At 42.5% G+C, this 23601-nt stretch overlaps 1 protein-coding gene across 1 annotated transcript in view; it reads right to left on the reverse strand.

Moving 5' to 3' along the window:
- Nucleotides 1-22356, reverse strand: part of HECW1 (HECT, C2 and WW domain containing E3 ubiquitin protein ligase 1) — a 121981-nt gene extending 99625 nt beyond the window's left edge. Inside the window, exons 1-3 of the mRNA XM_088653734.1 lie at nt 22290-22356; nt 12716-13040; nt 2709-2816 (exon numbers count right to left, since the gene is read on the reverse strand). Of these exons, the coding sequence (XP_088509860.1) occupies nt 2709-2816; nt 12716-13040; nt 22290-22316 (460 nt within the window). The 5' untranslated portion in view covers nt 22317-22356. The remainder of the gene's footprint in view (nt 1-2708; nt 2817-12715; nt 13041-22289) is intronic.
- Nucleotides 22357-23601: the final 1245 nt, after the last annotated feature.

Raw genomic sequence — 23601 nt, forward strand, 5'->3', positions numbered from 1 at the left:
AGCCTAGCACCTTCTGTTTCTTGATGCTCAACAGGTGTCAATTCTCCTAGCAGGGAAATGGAACTATTTATGACCTGGAATAACTCAGTCAGTAGAGCATGATACTACTAATCTCAGGGTTGTGGACTTTGCACATTGGGCAAAAGATTCCTATATTGCAGAGGGTTGGACTAGAACAGGCTTCCTCAACCTCGGCCCTCCAGATGTTTTGAGACTACAATTCCCATCATCCCTGACCACTGGTCCTGCTAGCTATGGATCATGGGAGTTGTAGTCCCAAAACATCTGGAGGCCTGAGTTTGAGGAAGCCTGGACTAGAAGACCCTTGTGGTCCCTTCCAAATGTACAATTCTATGAGTCTATGAAAGCCATGCTTTGGAGTTTCTGCCTTTTGTGGAGCTGCTTGGAGGCAGAGAGTATCTGTTAGAAAGACAAAGATGGTACAAAATCTCAAATGGCTATGGCTATAGAATGGATTTTATCCCAATGAATTGGGGGGGGGCATAATAAACACATACCAAAGAGCCCCACCTGTATCATACCAGTGCACCACTCCCCAACTGACAATTAATATGGAAGGACTTGCTGTCCTGAGTAAGAATTAGAGGCTGCTTGGAAGCAGATTCAGAAGCCATACAAAAAAAGGGAGGAGGGGTTCATTTAAGAAAGTACGTAGATAATGAAATCATAGTGGTAATATGATGCAAGACAAGCATATGGCAGAACTCCCCTTAGAGTTAACTGAATTAACAATCAATTACAGAGGAGAATATCTGAGTAAACAAAAAAGAAAACCTAGTTCATCCAAAGTCCAGAGTTTTCCTATCTGTATCACTATGCAATTTGATAATGCCTCTTCTACACTGGGTGAATCTGTCAATTTTGGTTTCTCATTTTTCCAATCTTCAGTTCTCCAGATTTCCACATCAGCTCGCAATTTCCCCCCAATCCTTTATTTTATCCCAATGCACACATTTGTTTGTACAATTTTGTGTGTGCAATTTGTACAAATCTTACAAATCAATACAAAACCTCTCCTACTATCCTTAATTATTTGGTTTTTAAACACACTTTATGTTCTTCTTTGTCAAGTGTAGGCTTCCAAGCTAAATTTTTGTCCAATTACAAAAATAAAAGCAGATTTGAATTCCTGACACCCCAAAACACATTTTTAAGACCCCTCACTAAAGAAATGTGCAAAAATTAAGTTTTGTACCCTAAAATGACACACCCTAATCAGACACCCCTAGTCAGATACCTCCTGCTGTGTATCTGCCCCACCCTGATGGCACAACTAGAATACAGCTGTGTTAGAAGCAGACAGAACTGGTACAGAAATCTCACTGGAGTTTCTGGCATGTTGCCACTTGGTTCTTATAGTCCAGGCATCCCCAAACTTCGGCCCTCCAGATGTTTTGAACTACAATTCCCATCTGCCCCGACCATTGGCCCTGTTAGCTAGGGATCATGGGAGTTGTAGGCCAAAACATCTGGAGGGCCGCAGTTTGGGGATGCCTGTTATAGTCCATAATCTGTGAAACTATTTAGCTTAGGCCAGTGAACGGAACCTATTTTCCACTTTCTATCAAGGAAGCCTTGCATGTCAGCCATCAAAACTCTGCATGCTGCCAATAATTCTGAGGATTTTTGTGGTTGACACACTCTATACATAGAGTTTGTTGGTCCTGACCCTTGTAGAGGAAGACTAGTACAGTAGTAGAGGCAAGAAATCTTTCCAAGAAACTTCCTCTTTCCACAGCAGACTTCCTCATTGAGGAACCCCCAATAAGTTTCTAAGGACCCCACAGGATTCTCTGTAATCCATTTTGAAAAAAGAGTTTTAAATATTCAAAACCTCTGTCACAGGTTGTTCACAAATGGTTTAAAGTAACCTTCCTTAAGGCTGCCAGAAAATTGTTCCAGTTATCCCTGTTGACTTCCTATCAAGCAGTGCTTTGTTTTAACAATGTTTCATTTTGCTTTGCAGCCAGTTGTCACAAAACACAACCTGTTTGGAGCTCCTTTATTAAACTCCATTTGGAAATCCTTACAGCAGCACATGCAACATGTGTTAAGTATGACGCCATCAGGCACAGATGCAACAATGAAAGATTCACCTTTAGTATGCTTGAGCACATAATTTTTCACAATCCAAGCACATAGCTTACTGAGCATCAACGATATGTTATGCAGTGAGCTCAGCAAATGCAATATGCAATTAATTCCCTTTAAAAAAATACTTCCCTGAGTGCCACGGAAATAGTTTTCAGAATAACACACGCCACAAAAACTCCAAGAAAGCAATTGCTCTGCCAGAAACTGATCCTAACTACAGAAGATTAAGACAAGAATAAAAGATCCAGCAGATTTAATGATTTTGATGTTAAATAAATATAAATGAACTTGAAAATAGTTTTTCTCCAAACACAGAAGTATTTAGCACCTGTTCTGAAACCCTCTCATGTTATGAGATGTTCGTGCTTAATAACACCAACATATACAGAGTTATAGATGCAATTTCACCCACTTGCATCCTTTCAGTAGTAACTTCTGTTATTAATGAAGCATAGTTTCTGGACAAGCATTTAATCATATATATATATTTTACCACACACATTAAAATTTCCCCAAAACACACATGTAGTATGGGAGCTCAGCTCTTCCTGTTTTCACTGAAGTATGATGTAACAGCACTATGAAATACTTACATTCTACGAAGTAAGAGCTGGCATCAATCTTCCAGATAATCTGACCTCGGTGAGAGCCATTCACCCCACGATTTTTGTAGTCTAGGAAATTTTCAGACAAAACCTCATCTGCAAAGTTAACAAAAGAGAGCCAATGAAATAGGAGCAAAGGAAAGGGCTGGAAACACAGGGTTTTTATATATATATATACTGTATATAATCACTGAAAGGCAGGAAAGTGTCCTATCTCTCACCAGCAACCCCTCCATAGAAATAGAAAGACTTTATTGTCAATGTACCACTTGTTTACAGTGAGATTAAACGAGCCCCCCCCCCCAATCTCTCAGTCCTTGTTACACTCTGTGTGCTGTCGTACAACCACCAACCCCAAACGTCAGCTGCAATGCTGCTGTCTTCCATTCAGCAGCCTCACGGCTCATGGGTAGAAACTGTTCTTTAACCTGTTGGTGCAGCTTATCATGTTTCTATATCATGTTTCATGATACTCCTCCATTTATTAAAAAAGCCTAAAATCCTCCACATATAAAGCTAGACATCAGAGTAAAGGGGTCTAGCCTAGCCTTTTCCTGGTGCAATAGTTTTCCATGGCCTGGTTTGCATAACTTCTGTTTGTAACAATGTAAAAAGATACCAGGATCTTTTAACTTGTTTGGGTCCACAGCATCTCTCTGTAGAAGCACAGGTTCCCTTTCTCCATTGTGGGAGATTGTTTAGTTTTGTTGTTGTTTTTATTATGTATTTTGTGTTTTTATCTGGTATTTTTATCCTGTGAACCACCCTGAGATATTTGGATAGAAGAAGAAGAAGAAGAAGAAGAAGAAGAAGAAGAAGAAGAAGAAGAAGAAGAAGAAGAAGAAGAAGAAGAGGAGGAGGTGGTGGTGGAGGAGGTGGAGGAGGTGGAGGAGGAGGAGGAGGAGGAACTACTTTGTGGTCCCCATTACATTCCAGTCAATTATCTAAAGTTTAAACATTTTCCTCAAGTAATATTTTCTCCACAGATGATTCCATTGATTTCAGGAAAGCTACATGATGAAAAAGGTTCTGTCCCCAAGGGAAGCTGGGAGTTCTCTCAGAACAAGCAGCAACTATCATTTTGCTATATAGCAGACATATGCTCCAGTGAACTTTAAACCTGCCATATTTCCAGAGCTAGTATTAGCAAGACAGGTATTGAATCTTGCCCACACAAAGTAATTTTTGAAGGGAAAATTTCTATCTCTGAGAGAAACAAGATCCCTTCTGGTAGGGAAAAATAATAGCTACTGGTGTCATGAAAAATGCATGGGCAAACAGCTTGAGGATACCAGTGTGGTTATAGATACATTTAAAATCAGGAGGAAAATGATTCATTATGGTTTTCTAATCTTTTAGTAAGTGCTTACCTTTACAAAGATGTAGTAATGAACATACAACACCACACTTTTATCCTATCTCTGGCAAGAAAACAATTAACTGGTTTGGGGGAATGTGAGGCATGAACTTCTGAGGGTGGTGGCAATCATAGATCATTAATTAATGTTCCTATTCCACTCTTCCTCCGTGGACCTTAGGACATTTTAATTGAGATTGATTAGGCAGAGAGAGGATGGCAGGCACAAGGTCACATATTGTGTACCATAGCTGCTTCTACTCTAGCAACTAAAATACAGGTGAAACTCGGAAAATTAGAATATCGTCAAAAAGTGCATTTATTTCAGTAATGCAACTTTTTATTTTAATTTTTACAAATGCTTTCTTTTGGAAATTCCACAATAATAAAACAAATAGTTACAATAATACAAAAATAAACAAAAATAAACATCACCATTACATTTCATTAATTACATTCCATTTATAATTGACCCGCCTAACGACAAATAATTACAATTACAACAAATCAAGGCTTGACATCTCTTGCTTTGCATGTCATGCATCTATCTCATATATTGGTTTCACCTTTTAAGCTGCATTACTGAAATAAATGCACTTTTCGACGATATTCTAATTTTCTGAGTTTCACCTGTATGGTGCTGAGGATGATAAGGAAGGCAAAATAGTCAATGGCATTAGATCTCATTGAGCCAAAAGCACCAAGAGCTTTTTACAATCAGCTTATCTCCAGTATAAATGCTGACAGAGACTTTGGAAGAACCTTTTGCCTATCATGCACTTCAACTACTCACTGACTCATGATTTACTAAAGAAGGGCATGTGAGTCCCTGAGACTGGGAGTTAACCTTCACTTTGCTTGCCAATTGCTTTCCCTTACTAAGGATTGTCTTTTTGAATAAATGCAACCCAAAAGTAAAGGATGGAGGGTGCAAAATTCAGTTCGTCCTAGAAGAGTTCGTGCTGTTATCTTTCCTATCAATAACTTAAGAGAGTGACTTTACCCCACCACCAACGGTGACTCATAATTCAGTCTGCTCTTTCTCTTTACAGTGGTAACTTGGGTTACAAACGCTCCAGCTTGCAGACGCTTCAGGTACCTCGGGTTAAGAACTTTGCTTCAGGATGAGAACAGAAATTGTGCTCCGGTGGTGCGGCGGCAGCAGGAGCCCCCATTAGCTAAAGTGGTGCTTCAGGTTAAGAACAGTTTCAGGTTAAGAACGGACCTCTGGAATGAATTAAGTTCTTAACCAGAGGTACCACTGTTATTTTTAAATGAGAATGTAACCAGAAAATGTAGCCCCAGACCAAATTGATCCCCAGTAAAGAGCATCTTTGGTACACCCCTCCATTTGTTCAACGTTTGAAAACCTATTTTAAAATAAGCAAGCAAGCAAACAAACAAGTGCATCTGTAGCCAATTTCACAGCTTTGATGCATGATTTGCATCAATGATTTATCCCACTCATATCAGCCACAATCCTTCACACACAAACTGTTGAATGGGCACCAGTGTGGAAAGTGTACACATGAATTAAGCAATCCTGGCTACATAGATCAGTGTTGCCAGATTGACAAGTTAAGATGAACTGACATGTGTCGTGCCAGCTTCTGACTTGTTTTGCACAGGAAGCAAAAAGGTGTCCCTTGGTTCTGACCTTGAGTTCTTTTTGATTAAATGAAGCAGCTGGAGGCCTTCAATGATTCTGCGCGCAGTCTCTGGAAACAGATGCCCCAATGCTCCAGTCCAGAGGAGAATTGTATGCAGAAAAAAAGGTTTCCACATTTGGGTCTTCTGGGTTTGCTTTATTGTACATGTGTTTAAATAAACACATGAACTGCATGAAGGAGGCATTATACATTTAGAAAGGAGCAAGGCACAAGAGTACCAATTGCATATAAGCCTGTGCACAACTACCGGTAGCTGCTTCCAGGCATCTTCACTGCAGACAGACCATGACAACCTATGGCAACCCAACTTCCCCAAAATCACATTGGGTGGCAAAATCCCAAGGGGCAGCCCACCCCCACCACTGAAGAAACAAGGAGAAGCAGCGGGAGCAGCTTCCAGTGAGCTCTTGCCATCATCACTGCTTCTTCTAAGTTCTCTGGAGTTGCTGTGGGTGCCACCCACCCCATCCCAACGCTGGAGAAGTGGCTGCAGCTTCCAACTTCCTGTGAGATCTTGCTGGAACCCAAAAGCTGCAGCCATGCAACCCCAGTGAGTGAGGCTTTCCCATTTTGCCTCAGGAAGGGAAACAGGATGGGCCTCCCCTAATCACAACCAACCTTCTCCTACAATGGGCAACTATACTGAGAACGCTGGATACGTTCCAGTGCCCACTCTCAGTTCAAGTGGAATAACAGCAAGCCCAATAGATGTATCCTGTATGTATGTATGTATGTATGTATGTATGTATGTATGTATGTATGTATCCTGTATGTGAGCCAAAGATGCACTTCTGAGCATACTTCCGAGATCCTCTGAAATGCACAGTTGTTCCCTGGCAGGCATGTTCATCTGGGAAGGCTAGTCAAAAATCGCAGTTATATACCAGAGCTATAGGACAGTATATGCTGTACCCCTACACACAACAAATGCAGCTTGGTCCAAAGCTATTCTTTTTTCATGTGCTTTGATTGTGAATCAATGGACTTGGAATCAGATCCTCATGCAAGGAATAAACTAAAGCAGTCAGAAAAGTCAGGATAAACTCAGAAGTATATTGAGAGAAACTTCACTAATTAGAGTCTTGCTGGAATTACATGTAGCATTAGAGATTTTTGCCTTTTAGGGGGAAAAGGCAAAAGAGAAAAGAAAGAGGCATGTGGCTTTTAAAGCAGAGTTTCAGCTAATTAGGTCAAAAATATTTTTGATATAAACTTAAAAGAAATGGTTGAATAATAAAGAAGAAGAACAAATACAGCCTAGAAATTGGACCCTAGAGGTTTTGTGCATAATGAAGTTTTATCAGATAACTTTTTAAAATGTTTTGGTTTTCCCAGAAGGATAGTGAAGAAGAAAGCCTAATGTATATCAATAAGCACTGTGCAATATTATCCTCACATGAAATCAAGGACTCAGGCAATGAAAGGATAGCCTATGTTCTGGACTTCATGTAAAGGCCTTTGTGACCCAAGTTAAATTATCTGAGTATATTCAGGTACAGTGGAACGTAAAACAACAGCTGGAATTTGGGCATATTTTTTTGTTCTGCCCAACAGAACTAGCTACTATTTTGAGCATTATGGCAAAGCAGAAGGATTGCTTAACCCTTTCCCTTTTGTTTCAAAATCTTCTAATTTAAATAAAACAAAGGCAGAACAGGGAATGGGGATTCAGTCTGTGCTGGGTGGTGTAACACTCCCTCAAATACACAGGTTCGCAGTTTAGGTGTACTTGTGAATTCAGTCCTAAGCTTGGATGGTCAGGTCTCTGTGGTGGCCAGGAGTGCATTTGCAGCTAAAGCTAATTCACCAGCTGCACCTGTTCCTTGAGATGTCTGATTTGGCTACAGTGACACACACCTTAGTTACACCCTTCTTAGATTAATGTAATTCACTCTACATGGGGCTGCCTTTGAAAAGTGCTCAGAAACTTTAACGGGCTAAACTGTTGATTGGGGCTGGTTGTTGGTTACAGCTGCTACTGGCTATTGGTCTGTTTCCATGCACAATTCAAAGTGCTGGTTATGATCTATATCTATGATCTATAAAGGCCAACGTGGCCTAGGTCCAAGCTATCTGAAAGACCATATTCCCTCATAGGAACCTGCCCAGGTTTTGAGATCTTCAAGGGAGACCCTTCTCTCGGTCTTGCCACCTCCTAGGCCCATTTGGTGCTGTTGGGGGAGAGGGTCTTCTCTGGAAATCCTGCCCTGGAGAAACCAGACTGGCTTGCTCCCTGTTGTCCTTCTGCTGGCAGGTGAAGAAGACCTTGTTGCAACAAGCTTTCAGGAATTGACTGCTTTTAATTGAAAGGGTTGGTGCCATGCTGTTTTATTGTAATTGTTGGTATGTTTTAAATAAAATTCATATATGTTTATTGTTCTCTCTCAGTGTTTAACTTTAATGATTGATTTTTCTACATTCTTCGCAGTACTTGTTTTTAGATTTAAGCAGCCTGCCAGGAAAAGGGAGGGTATAAATGAATATAATAAAAATATAATAATAAATATTAAATATTACTTTATTTATACCCCTGCCTATTGTATTGAAAAAAGACAGGCCTCATATTTCACTAGGAGCGAGAAGGATATATTGCAATATTGTTAGAAGGATTTCAATGTTAATGAGAAACACTCTCCATTTGTTCTCTGAATCAAATAAACTGGCAAGTTTCACTATTGTTTGCAATTTCCAATATATCATACCATTGATTTCCAAGATATCATACCATTGATTATCCCTCAGTTCTTTCAAGCAAGAAGAGACTTCAGAGCCTAACACACGTCAGTCCAGAGTCCATACTCACTCTTGAGCAAGCTTGTGCAGATGCAGCAGCTAACAGTAAGAAAATGTGCTGCAGGCTGACTCACTAACTCTTCTGGGGATGCATAAAGGAATGCTGAGAGCGTCACACTGATATCAGAGACCCAGAGATAAAGGCACAAAAAGACAAATCACAATGGCAATCTACACTTCAAACATTTCCCCCTGTTTTGAAGAAGGTTGTGGTGCCATGTAACAAAAGGCAAGGCAAGGAAGCACCCTATGAGACAACCATCCCACATACAGCAATGGGTACTGAATTTTATATGCTTTATCTTACATGCTGTGTCTTACCCTACAATAAACTCAGAGCCACCTTGCACAATAACCTTCCTAACAAGAGAATATGTGACAGCAAGCTTTCAGCTACTATAATGCACTGCATTGGCTGCCTTGAAAGCAGTTTGAAAACTTCAGTTGGTCCAAATAGCAGCTGAGCGCTTGGTTACTTGCCTAAGCCAGAGGTAGTCAATGTGGTCACCTCTGGCTATTGCTAGGCTACAACTCTCAATCCCTGGTCATCAGCTATGCTGGCTAGAGCTGATGGAAGTTGCAGTCCAACAACATATGGAGGACACCACTTAGGCTACCCCTGTCCAGTGCTTAGTGCTTAGACACCAGTGCTTAGAGTTTTAAACCAACTGCTGATTTGTTTCTAAGCTGAATTTAAATGTGCTGATTTTGATCTTTAAATCCCTACACAAACAGTTTGGGATCAGAATTGCTTCTAGTACTCTTCCTGCCATCTGGCAACCACTTTACAATATTTTAAGCACCAGGAAAACACCTTTATCCACACCCTCACTATTACTAAAACATTGATATTGATCCACTGGAAAGATAAATTTGTGGTGCCCTTTAATCAATGAATAGATGATGTGACAACTCTTGCAAAATACGAACATACAGCTTATAGACACAGATGGTGTATACCAAATATAATGACATTTGGAATGCATTTATAAAGAATATAGTACAATATATCAATATATAAATAAATGTATATGTAGTAGAATAATAATTTCACTTTTATAGTTTTGTATTGGACAGGTATTATAGAGTCTTTCTCTTTTTCTTCTTATTTTTATACACTATTTAAGGAAGGGGGGATGGCCCAAAGTTGTTGAGCTTTTTGGGGGAAGGAGTGCCCAGAGCTTGGGGGGGGGTTGTAGAAAATCACAAACCCAGCAAACAAACACTGACAATCGCTTGTGTCAGATAAGCCAACAAGCGCCTGCCCACTTGCCAACAGCAGCCAGCAATTGCACGACCAATTGCCACAGCGGCAGCCAATCCACAGCAGCCCTTGCCACAGCAACCATTCACACACCAAATTATCACAGAAACAGCCAATCCAAAGCAACCCTTGACACAGTCACCAATCACCCGTCCCCCCTGTGTACTATCCGTGTATAAGACAGCCCCCATTTTTTAACATTATTTTAGAGTAAAAAAAAAAGCTCGTCTTATACATGGAAAAGTACGGTAAATCACCTAGAGGTTGTCTTGTGCAATGACTTGGAAATTTACTATATCAAAATAATGAATAAATAATAGTTATTTAATAGTATATGAATCAATTAATTTATATCTAATTTCTTCTTTGAGGCTTTATTTGGCTTTAACCTCTAATTGGAAAATCCACTGCTTACGGTGACAGCTTGTGGCTTTGGCTGTAGGGTGCGATGAACCCGTGAGCGGACTCAAGACGACAACAGGGAGGTCTGGGTTTTGGCGAGTTCCCGTTGCTCTGCCAGACCCCTGGAGTCCCCACTCAACCGTGGGGGTTTTTTTGGGGGGAGGAACGCCTAGCCCTGGCGTTCACCCCTGGAGCCCTAACAACCAGAACCATGTCGTCCTTTACTTGGACGACATGGAGCGCGCCACCATTCCCTTCACAGCAGACCGGAAGTCCCCCTGTTTGGAATTAGTTTTTAAAAGTTTTCCTTACTATTATGTAAAATGGATTTTGAATTGTTGCATTATTAAGCACCTTGAGGACTGATGAGTGGATGGAAATGTGGGATATTTATAATAATTATAAAAATATTTGTATACCACTATGCCATAAAGAGATATCAAATCTATTTACAGCAGTAAAACCATACAATAAAAAACATTAACAAAAGTTAAAAAGAGAAGTCAACCATTGTGGAAGGATGCTTCCTTAACTGCCTGCACAGGCCTAGCAGAACAGAAAGTTTTCAGCAGGCATTTAAAAGTTGGCACAGAAGGTGCCTGCTAAATCTCTATATATAGTAAGCAAGCAAGCAAGCAAGCAAGCAAGCAAGCAAGCAAGCAAGCAATTGACCTAGGAATAGCAGCAGTCTGGAGATTTCTCAAAATGGCTGCAGAGTTAACTCCTCACCAAACCCTCTGCACTAGCAGGAAGGAAACAAACACTACCATTTTACCACATCACAGGGTTTATTCTCATTCTTTCTATTTACTGTGATTTAGCCCAATTAGGACAAGAAGCCACAGATATTTTCTCCTTACATGCCTAAGTGCTAAGAAGGATCTCTATACCTCACTGACCTCCTGATGAACAGAACCTGTTCCCCACTTCTGGTTTGGAAAACAGGAAGCAGGTAGATTAATCCCAAGCACTGTAGTATTTGACTTCAACAATGTGAAGGACTGCCCAGGGACTCCCACCCACCACTGTTCCCCTGTGCTTCCCTCCTGTATGGTTGCAGGATCAGGACCCTGGTCAACAGGCCTTGCTGGCAGAGAATGGCTGCGAGACAAGCCTGTATCCAGACAAGACATACCACTTCTTTCCCCTGCAGTGGGGACTGGCAAGGCACAGCTGTAGACAGTGAGCCTTCGGGGTTCCTTAAACTGTGGAGGAAGAGAGGGCTTGACAGGAGATCCAGTAAAGTCAAAGCCCAGGAAGGAGGTGGTGGTGGAAAGAAGCTTGATGGGCCTGGCAGGCCACAGGGCAAGGCCTCAGGTAACACCTCCCTGGTGCCTCCCCAAGGAACTGCCAGGATGTGTTCAGTGCGGACATTAGAGTGTGACACAACACCCTGTTCCAAATAAGCAACTGTGAATTGAACATTGGAGTGCAAATGGCTGTTTGTGCAAAAGAAGAGAAGGGCAGTGGCACAGGGGAGCCCAACAAGCATTTGCAGGCTTTTATTGCTAACTCTTTTTATAACATTTGAAATTCTCCTTAAAACACTGTGTGCTTGTGTTACAATTCATTCTTATAAGGCCACACTTACTTCCATTTTACAGGTGGGGAAGCAGATCTTGAAAGACCATAATGCGGTGCATTTTTTCTGGGGGTACGCAGGGGTACGCATACCCCTAAAGATTTTGTGAATCTAAGTTTGAGGGGCAGTATTTCAGTATGGGGGGAAGAAGAAGAAGAAGAAGAAGAAGAAGAAGAAGAAGAAGAAGAAGAAGAAGAAGAAGAAGAAGAAGAAGAAGAAGAAGAAGAAGAAGAAGAAGAAGAAGAAGAAGAAGGAGGAGGAGGAGGAGGAGGAGGAGGAGTAGTAGTAGTAGTTTGGATTTGATATCCTGCTTTATCACTACCCGAAGGAGTCTCAAAGCGGCTAACATTCTCCTTTCCCTTCCTCCCCCACAACAAACACTCTGTGAGGTGAGTGGGGCTGAGAGACTTCAAAGAAGTGTGACTAGCCCAAGGTCACCCAGCAGCTGCATGGGGAGGAGCGGAGACGCAAACCTGGTTCCCCAGATTACGAGTCAACCGCTCTTAACCACTACACCCCACTGGTAGGAAAATGAGAGTACCCCTAAACATTTTTAAGGGAAAAAACCCAGTTCCATAATGTATATAATAGGCTTCACATTTGAACCCATCTTATCAAGCCTGCCTTAGTTACTGAGCTATGTTGGCTCTTCGAAGAAAATCACTATTAATATGGCATGAAGGACAGCATATGTAAGTAAGTCTCATTGAATTCCATGGGATTCAAATACACATGCTTATTTGGTAATTAGAACAAGTCATTCACTCATCAGTTTGAAGGGAGCCCTACAGGAGTTTGATAGACCTCCTGTTGCTGCCAACTTTGTTTTGCAGGTTTTGGTAGGTATGGGTGTGTGGAGTAGTTCAAAACACATTGGGGGGGCTGTTAAAATATATATTTAAAATCCTAAGGGTGGGACTGACTTACCAATGAGATACATGCCGATCCAATCCCCAGCATCCACTTCTTCTTTTATATCCCAGTAAATCACTAGGTCCTGCGAATGTCCTATGGAATAATAGGAGCTGCTGACCATGAGTGTAGACCGGCTATCTGAAGTGACCAAGTCTGTATCACTGGTGGAGCGTGGGATAGTGACTGCCTCATGGGGACCATTCCCGATGTCCATGTTGTGGAACTGGTCTGGGTTGTAGCTGTACCTCAGAGGTTCTTTGCACCGGCGCCGATTCTGTGCGTTCCTAGATGGCGATGCCATGGCAGCCAGGCCAAGGAACCTGTTCTGATACAGATTCTGTCAAAAGGAAATAGAGGAGTCACTGTCAAGCACAACCCATTTTTTTCTTGAATCCAATATATCAACATTTTAGAAAATAAAAATGAGGAAGTGACCAAATGCAGCTTACATCCTTAATCTTGCTTACATCCTTAATGCACACTGCAGATAACTACATTAAATAATTGGTAACCATTTGTCATTAGCTGGTTATAATTAAGGCTGCTACTTATATTGCCCATCTCTTTTGAATCTGAATTAATGAAACACAGGATTTTCACCAGCAAAATGACATTCCATTTAATTCTTTTATTTGGCCTATAACCAGCCTTTGGCAGCTAAACTAGTGTCTTAGTCTGTCTCCTAGTGCAGTCATCTTTACTTTCATTGCCTGGCCCAACTGCACCATCTGTGCACCTTCATATGAATTACTGGTGTTTGCCAGCTGAGCTCTTTTCCTGGGCTTGGATATTCCTAGGCTGCGGCTATATTGATGTTTGTTTGTTTTTTAAAAAAAGTGCTCCATATTAATACTGTGCCAGAGGTAAGCGTATCAGCTGAATCCTTATTCTGCTCAAATGCTGAGCTACAGTACCTTGCCACAGTTGGCTCTACACCATCTGCTTCTGTGTAGCAGCCACGAAGCATCATCACAGATGGGAGGGAGGGAAACAGAATGAGTGCCGGGGCAACAAGGCTTGAAGACTCCTTTGCAAAGAGGTTGCTTGGAATTACTTTGTATTGCAGCTGCTCTCCACAGCAAGCTGCTTATGTGCAGCAGGCACCCCATATTTCTGCCATGTGGCTTGTTTCCACACCACAGCAAAAGATTCCAGTTAGTGGCACAGCAGCAATGTGAAGGAAACTAAATGATGGCAGAGCAGCACTTGGGGACAAACACTGCACACAAACAAACTGCTCAGTAGTCTCCATGAGAATGCAGTTTCATATGGCCTCCACACTTTGCCAACAACAGGTCAATGAAACTCAAAATGAACAGATTCGCTCCATCCCTCCCTTTCCATGGTTACTCTCATTTCATAATTGTTGTTGGCTCAGTAGTGACCAATGTGATATGGGACAGTGCAGCAGATCTGCCCTTCCAATGCCACCATTGGAAGGCCAAAACATCTGGAGTGCCACAGTTTGGGGATGCCTGCACTAATGTGACTTCAGTAAGACTTACTCTCAGATAAATATGTACAGGATTCCAGAACTTAATCTAGCTACAGGATAAATTTGTAGAAAGCCTTGAAAAAGTACTCATTCAAAATAAACAGAGTAGTAAGGTAAGAAAAACTTTTTCCACAAGCATGCAACAAATTTCATTCCAAAGTATGAGAGCTCCATTGTCATGCTCATTACTGTACATATGCATCTTCCAGGTACCTTGAAGTGGTTTACCAAGGGGTGCTGCATCATTGCAGATGCAGGAAAGAGTGTGTTTGACTCTGTGTCATGGCCATGCCTTCCAGCTCTCCTGCTTGTACATTTCCATTCTACATTGTTAAGGGGTCTTCTTTATTTAATCAAGGATAAGGATGGCACAGCTTGTGTTTCACTGTATCAAATGCAGCTCAAGAGCCACATACTGAAGATTGCCAGGTACTTGACAGTCTCCCCTGTAAAAGAATTTTTGCAATTCCTGGCAAGCAAAAGAAATATTAAAGCTCTTGCGGGCTTTTGGTTTGGTGGGTCACAAGTTGTTTAGTCTGCAGAATCTAGGATACGACTGAGTAGGTGTACTTCTGCCCAGAGATGTCAAATGATTGGTGTCTGTGCCATGGACTGACCACGTGAACTATAAAGAATTGGTTTTCAAACTATGTGCCAGGGAATCTTGTGGATTCCTTGGTTGCTTATCGGGGTTTGCTCAATGAGAAAATGAGTAATAGCGGACATGCTTCCCGCTGTCACTCATCTTCTCCTGCAATGCACACCTGCAAGTTGGATGTGTTCTTGGCCTCACTCTGCAACTGTGAACCCATACAACATAAAATGGTGCTGGGATTCTGTGGCAGGCATGCAGAGGTTCCCTGGAAGTTGAGTAAATTAAGAAACGGTTCCCTGTAGGGATAAAGTTTAAAATAAGTGAAATAGAAAATATATAGGATGAAGCACATTCCACCAGTCCATAGCTTTTAATTAGCCCAAAGTGACAAGCTTCTCCGTTTTCATAAACTGGGAAAACAAGCTTATTATGGGTGGTGTCAGTGTAGCAGAATCTTAATTGTAATTCCTCTGACACTTCAAAGTTGATTCTGAAACTCTAAATTCTCTTCCCGACAACTTCCTTGATCAAGAACAAAGCACAAGTGACGGGTGTTGCACATTCCAAAACTGCAAGCCCTGCAGTGTGAATAGAGATGTTATAAGCATGCAAGATATGCACAGGCATCGTTTATTATTTATAATGCTCTAAATCTGAAGGGAAAAAGTCGGCACAGATATCAAAAGCTACATTAATAATTTTAATCAAAACCCCAAAGACGAAGAGCGTATCCCTGCAAGCTGAAGAATTGCGTGGGTGTACATGAGAGCAGAAACTGACCTATTTGGCTCGTCATCATCTGTGTAGTATTGCTTCTACCCACTATTGCCCTTATTTCATTCCTACAAATGAAAGGGAGGGCAGAGATCAGTCTATAAAGTGTATCCTTATGATCAAAAATACCTGGCATACATAGGCCTGCTTCTACTCAACACCATCTTACTATCTAAGCTACAAGCCTCCTTCCTCTAGCTATATTCTCCTGAGAATGGATGTTAAACTCAAATTTGAACCAATTCTCCCTCAGATAAACCCTACCCTAATCCCCCATCTCAGGTATCTTTCCCTGTCCAAAAACTCCCTCAGAAACGGCTCCTTTTATTCTCCCGCCCAAAGTGCTACTCCAGCTGTCAAGGTAGCCAATCAGAGAGAGGCTCCAGCCCTCTGGTCTGGCTCTGCTGTCCATCACAGAAGCCTTCTCAACAAACACTCTTCACAGATTCATATGTATAAATTTGGGTAAATAAAAAGCTTTATAAAGCCTTGAGAGCCAAAGTACTCAGTTCCCTAAAGCACTGAAAACACGCAAGCAAGAGTGTTGTCCATTGTCCCAATATTAGTACAATTAGCAAGGTTTTGCTAAGCCACATAATGTATCATTTATAAAATTATCCATACAATGCCAATATAATAAACAAACAAATAATAAATTTTGCAGCTGCCAGAGCCTTGTAACTTTTCAACAGAGATTGGGCAGAGGGAGAGGATATCATTTAATATTCTCATCTTTATAGCAGTCTCATATTTACTGTAACCGAAACATGTTGACACCATCTCCAGCCACTGTCGGTGGGCAAAACCTTGAGTGCCATATGTTTATATTTCATTCATTGTTTTTTTAATCATAAATAATAGTAATTCATAATAATGGCTATTAAAAAGCAATACCTTTTAGTCTATTACTTCCCAAACTGTGTAGGAGGCCACACTAGTCTGCTGCAAGTGAACTAGTTTGATACTCTGAGAAACAGATATATTTTAATAGTTTATCTTGATGGATGGCAACCCAATTTACATCAGACAGTTCAGTGAGAAAGAATGTCTTTTTTCAACAGTCGTGTTCCGTTATGATAAAGGAGATGTTTCCCTTTATGCTTGATAAATAGCAACATTTTGCTTTTTGTGCTGCCAGTAAAAGATTTATGATGTCCTTAGCAATTCGTTTACTCACTTTAAACGCTTACGTTAGGGTTTTCCTAAATTATACGCTAAGGAGATACACTGTTAAACTTCTAACTGGCTTTATAAACAAAAGGCTTATTGTCTGCATATTAAGATCTGGATGGGGCACTATGAATCAAGGCAGCCAAGTACACATAGTAAAACTTGTGTATTTAATCACATTCCCCCCTGACCTTGAACTAGGCAGACACCCCCATTATGCATTAGCTGTGTGAAAGGACTCCACAATGTGTGGCTCCTCCCTACCCATTCTGCCCAGCCACTGCCATTGACCTGCTAATGGAACATAGGCGGCTGCTTTAGACTGAGTCAGACCATTGCTTCACTTAGCGCAATATTGTCTACACTGACTTGCAGCAGCTCTCTAGGCTAGTTTCAGGGAGGGGACCTTCCCAGTCCTGCCTAGATATACTGAGGATTGGACCTTCTGCAAGCACAGCAGAAGCTGAGCTAGTGTGAACGTCTGAGGCAGAAAAGCATTACACATGCAGACCTCTCCTTACACTGGCTTCCATGGATTCTGGGGGGACAGCTGGATGTCACTGGAGGCAAGTCCAGATTGTTGTTATGTTTAATTTGCTTGGGGGAAAATACAACTTAGGACATCCATTCAGGGCCGGCCCTACGGCCAGGCTGGGTGGCGCAGGGCACCACGGCGCCGGCCCGCCAGGGGGGCGCCGCAAGCTGCGCCAGCCCGGTGGCCGACCAGTCTGCCGCGCAGCTGCGCCCATGGCAACCGTGCTGTGCCTGCCTGCCCGCCCGCCGCGCCAGCAGCGCCTGTGGTAGCCACACTGCGCGCTGCACCCGCCCGTCCACCGCACTGGGAAACGGGGCGGGGGGGAGGCGCCGGAGGGATCCGTCGCACCACGGCGCCAGGGGCACATAAGACAGCCCTGCATCCATTTCTCTTCTCTTCCCCAATGCTTCAGCTGTGTCTGCCTCATCTCAAACTCTATGAATGGTAATTACCTGAAAATGTTAAGAATTCATTGCTCGAGGCCCCCACCCCACCCCAGAAATAAAATCTCTTAGGACCCCATGTGCGAGAGACGCGGTAGCTAAAGTCACTTGAAACTGGTATGAATTGGTAGCGTCGACAGAAGGCAATTCAGTAAACCACGATCAAATTTATAGGTAATATATTATAGCCAGCTAATGCAGTAGTTTCACAACCAGAAGCAAGTTCCATTGATTTTAGAGGCATTTACTTCCGGCTGTTATTAGCTGGAAAGGGATGTGGGTGGTGCTGGAAGGCATGGCTAAGCTGCAGAAGGTGTCCTGTTCTCTGAGCCCACAGCTACCTTTGAACATAGGCATGTAGGAAAGATGGCCCTGATCTATTAGAATGTGCACATCAAAACTGCAAGGATACGAGAGGCTTTGAGGAGAGATAAGGAAATAGCTTGGGAATATTTGGAGTTCGGGACACGGGTGGCGCTGTGGGTTAAACCACAGAGCCTAGGGCTTGCCGATCAGGAGGTCGGCGGTTCAAATCCCCGCGATGGGGTGAGCTCCCGTTGCTTGGTCCCTGCTCCTGCCAACCTACCGGTAGCAGTTCGAAAGCACCTCAAAGTGAGAGTAGATAAATAGGTACTGCTCCTGCGGGAAGGTAAATGGCGTTTCTGTGCGCTGCTCTGGTTTGCCAGAAGCGGCTTTGTCATGCTGGCCACATGACCTGGAAGCTGTACGCCAGCTCCCTTGGCCAATAATGTGAGATGAGCGCCGCAACCCCAGAGTCGGTCACGACTGGACCTAATGATCAGGGGTCCCTTTACCTATTTGGAGTTCTTAGGAGATGGGCAGATCTTCCAAGGAAAGAGGGGTAGCTGTAAGGAGTTTGTGGGTGAGCAAGACTAGGGTTGGCATTTGTCCTCTTTTTCCAGGACACATTCTCTTTTTCATGGGTATGTAAAATGAGAGTCGTCATAGAGATCCAGAGTTAAAAATAGACATTGGCAAATGTGTCCTCTTTTTTGCTCTTCAAAATATGGCAAAATGAGGAGCAGATGGCTATATCAGGTAAAATGGAGGTATTGAGGTGTTAGTAAGGGGTAGGTAAGAAATGTTGGAGGTGGAAAGCAGATGAGGACACCAGTTGTAGTGACTGAGATGGCACTCTAGGATGGAAGAGATCACTACTGAGTGGTGACTCAACATTGATTACCAATGAACATCACAAGGTTGTGGGAGACCCAAGGAAGCTGCTAGGTTAGCATTTTGTAAGCATGAGCCATGAGGTCAGGAACCCATGCTGGGCACTACTAAGTCATTAAGTAGCTGTGTGCCTGTTTAGTGCACATGGTGGCTGCACTACTGATGGTAAGAGTTTTGAGTACCCTCAGGCCAATTTGCAAGGATAAGAACCTTTTACTTCCTAGCACACATATTGCCACTGCTGGAAAGTGCTGTAGCAGCAGAGATGCAAGAAAGAAGAGGAGGATTTGCCCTTAAACTGGGGCACCTTTTACACCTATATAGTTTTTTCATTTATATGTACTTTCAGACATCCTTTCATTTTAGCAACGATGAGAACAGTGCAAAATTTAGGAAACATTTAAATGCAATAATCGTAAAGTGACTTCATGCATTTCTTCAACAATTTTGCAGCACTGTTTTCTTCCCTTGGACAATTAGCTGTAAAAAATTTCTCAACAACAGAAATCACTTTCGAGGGTTTTTTTTTATATAAAAAAAACTGTCAAACTAAAAAGCCCATATGGAATTAAAGAACATAACAGGAAGTTCTTATGTACAAAACACATGCAGCACGTGGAAATCTCTGTATTAGTAGGCTATGAAACTGTTCTATGATTCAGCAACAAAGGAGAATGGAGTAAGAAGCAAATCCCAAAATACTTTATTTATTTATTTCAGAGACAGAAATAGCGCCAGGCAAAACACTGCCACATGTTCTGATTTCGTACAAACACATAGTAATTTAGAAGGACTAAGCTCAGCAAAATTGTGTATATAGGAACAAGAATCTACTACATGCTCAGCATCTTTAAGTTTCTCAAATATATACTACTGAGGTGCTTTATATACTTCAGGTTTCATATGTCGTGCACATGATGATGGCTGGTTTATGCACTGTAATGACTTTGAATCAAGTCAAGGTTAACGATTCTATGAATTAGAGAAACGCCACATGCATGAGTGGCAGGTGCACTCTCTGTGTTTGGCTCACTATGAATATGATCAGCTGCAATGCTCAAGCTGCACACTGCTCCTAGTTTAATAAGTGCCGTAGCTAGATTTCAAAAATAGAATTTATGGGAAGACACTGAAAAAAGGACATGCATGCAGTTAAGTTAAGTAGACTTTTGAGGATGCCATTTCAAAAGGAACGGATTTAAGGCTTCTGTATGAAGCTGTGGTGAGGAACCACAAGCCTGAGGGTCAAATCAAGCAGCCACCATCCCCTAACCTATCTATAGGTCTCTTCCCAGGCATCACCCCCTCACCAGTTTTGCTCTGCACCCTCCTCAAGTGGCTTTGCCTGGCTGGAATGCACCCTTGAATAACGCCATTTGCTTGCCTGTATGGAGGGTGAAGGTGGGCAGGCAGGGTAGAATAGGGTTACCAGATGTCCCCGGTTCCCAGGGAGAGTCCCCGGATTTGCAAATCTGTCCCCGGACAAATTCCATCCCTGGAATGTCCCCAGATTTGCAAATCGGGAAACGTGGCACCGGCAGCCTCAGCAGCCTGGAGGCAGCCCGGTAGCGCAGATGGCTCTGGCTGGCTTCAGGAGCTGCTCGCTGCCATGGCACCCACCATTTTTCCTCTCTGTAAATCCTCATATGATGTGTCCTGTGTGCAACACATCATATGGGGACTTCTGGAGAGGAAAAATGGCAGGCACCACGGCAGCGAGCAGCTCCTGAAGCCAGACCCAACTGCGCTACCAGGCTGGCTCTGGGCTGCTGACTGCCGCTGCCACTGCCAAAGGGGAACCGGGGAAATCCTGTGGTACAGATCTACTGCCCCCTTCTCCCTTTGTTTTGACTGATCAGGGGAGGTTCGGGAGTCATGGGTGGGTGCCACGCTGTTGCCCAGTTTTTTTAAAAAACAAACAAACCATGAGCATTTATGTTTCACAGGGTGCAAAAGAAGGGCTTTGCACCTTGCCTGGCAGAGAAACCGCACACCTTGTGCCCCTCCTGGGCAATGGCCGCCCGCCCACGACTTCTGAGCCTTCCCCCGATCTGTCAAAACAAAGGGGGAAGAGGGCAGGAGATTGGGGACAGCTCAGAAGTCACAGGCGGGTGGCACGCCATTTCCCAGGAGGGGCATAATGTGCACGGTTTCTCTGCCTGGCAAGGTGCAAAGCCCTTCTTTTGCACCCTGTGAAACATAAATGCACAGAGTTTTAAAAAAACTAGACAATGGCTGCCCGCTTACGACTCCCAAGCCTCCCCTAATCTCCTGCCCCCTTCCCCTTTTGTTTTGACTGATCAGGGGAGGCTCAGGAGTCATGGATGGGCAGCCATTGCCCAGTTTTTTAAAACCTGCACATTTATGTTTCACAGGGTGCAAAAGAAGGGCTTTGCACCTTTATACAATATGCATGTGTGCTTGGGCCCAGGGTCTTTTGCCTCACCAACAGGGAGTCAGTAGTGGTACTGCCTGCCTGTTGCTACTCAGCTTTTTTTTTTTTAAGTGTTACCAGGTAAAAATCTGGTAACCATAGGGTAGAAGCCTGTGATTTTTGTGCAAATGGAGTGTAACCTGTTAGCACTGCTCTACCCTTTTTTGATCTTTTGGTGTAAGGGCTACCCAAAAAGCCAATTTCAAATTGGTTAATTGGGCTACACTTAGAAAAAGTCGCATAGGGATTTTTATATTTTCACACACTCTCCCATACAAATGCATGCACTGATGCAGTTTTGATAACTTATGTAAGTAGGGCATATCACCCCAGGATTGCCCCCCCCCAATATTTAGTGTGAGTAGTATTTTAAATAAGAAGGTAAGAGGTTGTGCATATCTGCACCTGGAGCAGAATGGATTGCTAGCACTGGCCAGATGATTCATAGGAGAGACAGTTATATCACTTCCCTAATGTAGGAGTGCTCTGTGTTCATGGGGGAAGCACTCACAAATAGCTAAGGTAGATATTGGAGGCACATGGATGCTCAGAGGAGGCTTCTTTGCTGCTCCTCCAGCCCTTCTGGTGCTGTGTTACTGTGAGCTAAGCCATTGGGTCATTGTCTGCTGTGGAAATAAATGTCTCAGCGGGCGGGAAATGCATGTCAAATTCACCGCACTTTTGAATTCGTGGCTGGCTTCAAGCTACTATTTAAGTGGTAACCCCCTGCTATAAATTAGGCCTCCTTAACCAGATACATGTCTTACCCAGAAGTCTACCTCTTGCTTAAGCAGACCCACACTATCTGAATTGGGCAGACCTTTGAACAGTGTTTACCTAGGGCACCTGCAACCAGCCCTGGGCTATGGCACATTCCATTGTGACTGGTTGTGGATTTATAATGGAATGACATGGATGGCTTTTATAATCAGAAAAACACACTGACCTTAACACTACACAGGTGGAGCAGCATAATGACTCCTCAATTGTAAGTGCATCAATTCCTGGGGAAAAGTTCAATGAGGTTAACTCAGTATGTATTCCAAAGTGACATATTAATACAGAGAAATATATTTATGAAAACAGAACATTGTGTTTAGCCCCAAAATATACCTCCTCCATTCCAATGTGTATTCATTTATGTTTGGTGTGTTTTATGTTGCTTTTTATCATTTTCCTGTTAAAATATTGCTGCAGACTTGGATGCTAAGCCAATAAAACTTGCACTGTTAAAAACAACAGAAAAGCTTTGAAATAACTTGAAAACATATTGGAAAATGCAGTTAAAAGTTATTCATTTGGTCTAAGCAAATCTCATAACTAAATCAACATTGTTGTAACAATGACCGAACTGAAAGTACCACCAGAAAAACCTTTTCATTTAAATCTATATTCTTAAAGATTTGCCGCTTGATGGATGGTGCAGTCCATTAAACCCTAAAAATTAGGTGTTTCTAAGCTTCGTTGAAGCAAATGGGATTTAGACCTCCCCCCCCCCCTCGGGCAGGATTGTACAGTAAACTGCTATTGATAAGGTGGCTCAGTGATGGAAACTATCTGCTACAAGGCAATAAAAGGGGAGAGGAATGCTTACCAGCAATTATCAGGAGAAGGTTGTGGAGGCAAGGCCCCCTCAGTTAGCAGTGCGCAACTGCACAGTTGTTAAGCAAGGAAAGCTGCACACACACACACCCCTCAAAATTAAGGCAGACTCTGCTCACCTAAGGTCTCAGGTGTATGATGAAGCCCCACAGAACTTTGGATCGTAGCCATTCTGATGTAGCACACTACAGTGTTTTACTTTAAATAACTAAATTCCATTTAGGTCTGTGGGTTTTACATCCAAATAAGTGTGTTGAGAATTGGAGTAGCAGTGTAACATGCTAATTTAAATTTAACCTCTCAGACTAAAGGAATTCAGTGCAACCCACTGATATTAACTGGTGGGGATGGGGGTGAGGCATTCAAATAAAAGGGGTTGATCCCTATGGTACAGTTTGCTCAGGTTTACTCACAGCAGACCCATTGAAATTAATGAGCTTAATTTAGTCATGTTCATGAACTGCAAGGGGTCTCTTCTGAGTAAAACATAGTTGGTTATCACACTTTAGAAAACTCTTATTTATGAAGCACCAATTACAGTATTTGAACAAAAAAATTAAGTACAACTTTCAAGAGATTAACATAAATTAGTGATGACCACCTTCACCTTGATATATTGTAACCCACACAAAATCTCCTATCTCAGGCACGTCCAA

This window comes from Zootoca vivipara, chromosome 11, assembly GCF_965207765.1.
Source record: "Zootoca vivipara chromosome 11, rZooViv2.hap1.1, whole genome shotgun sequence".
Lineage (NCBI taxonomy): Eukaryota > Metazoa > Chordata > Lepidosauria > Squamata > Lacertidae > Zootoca > Zootoca vivipara.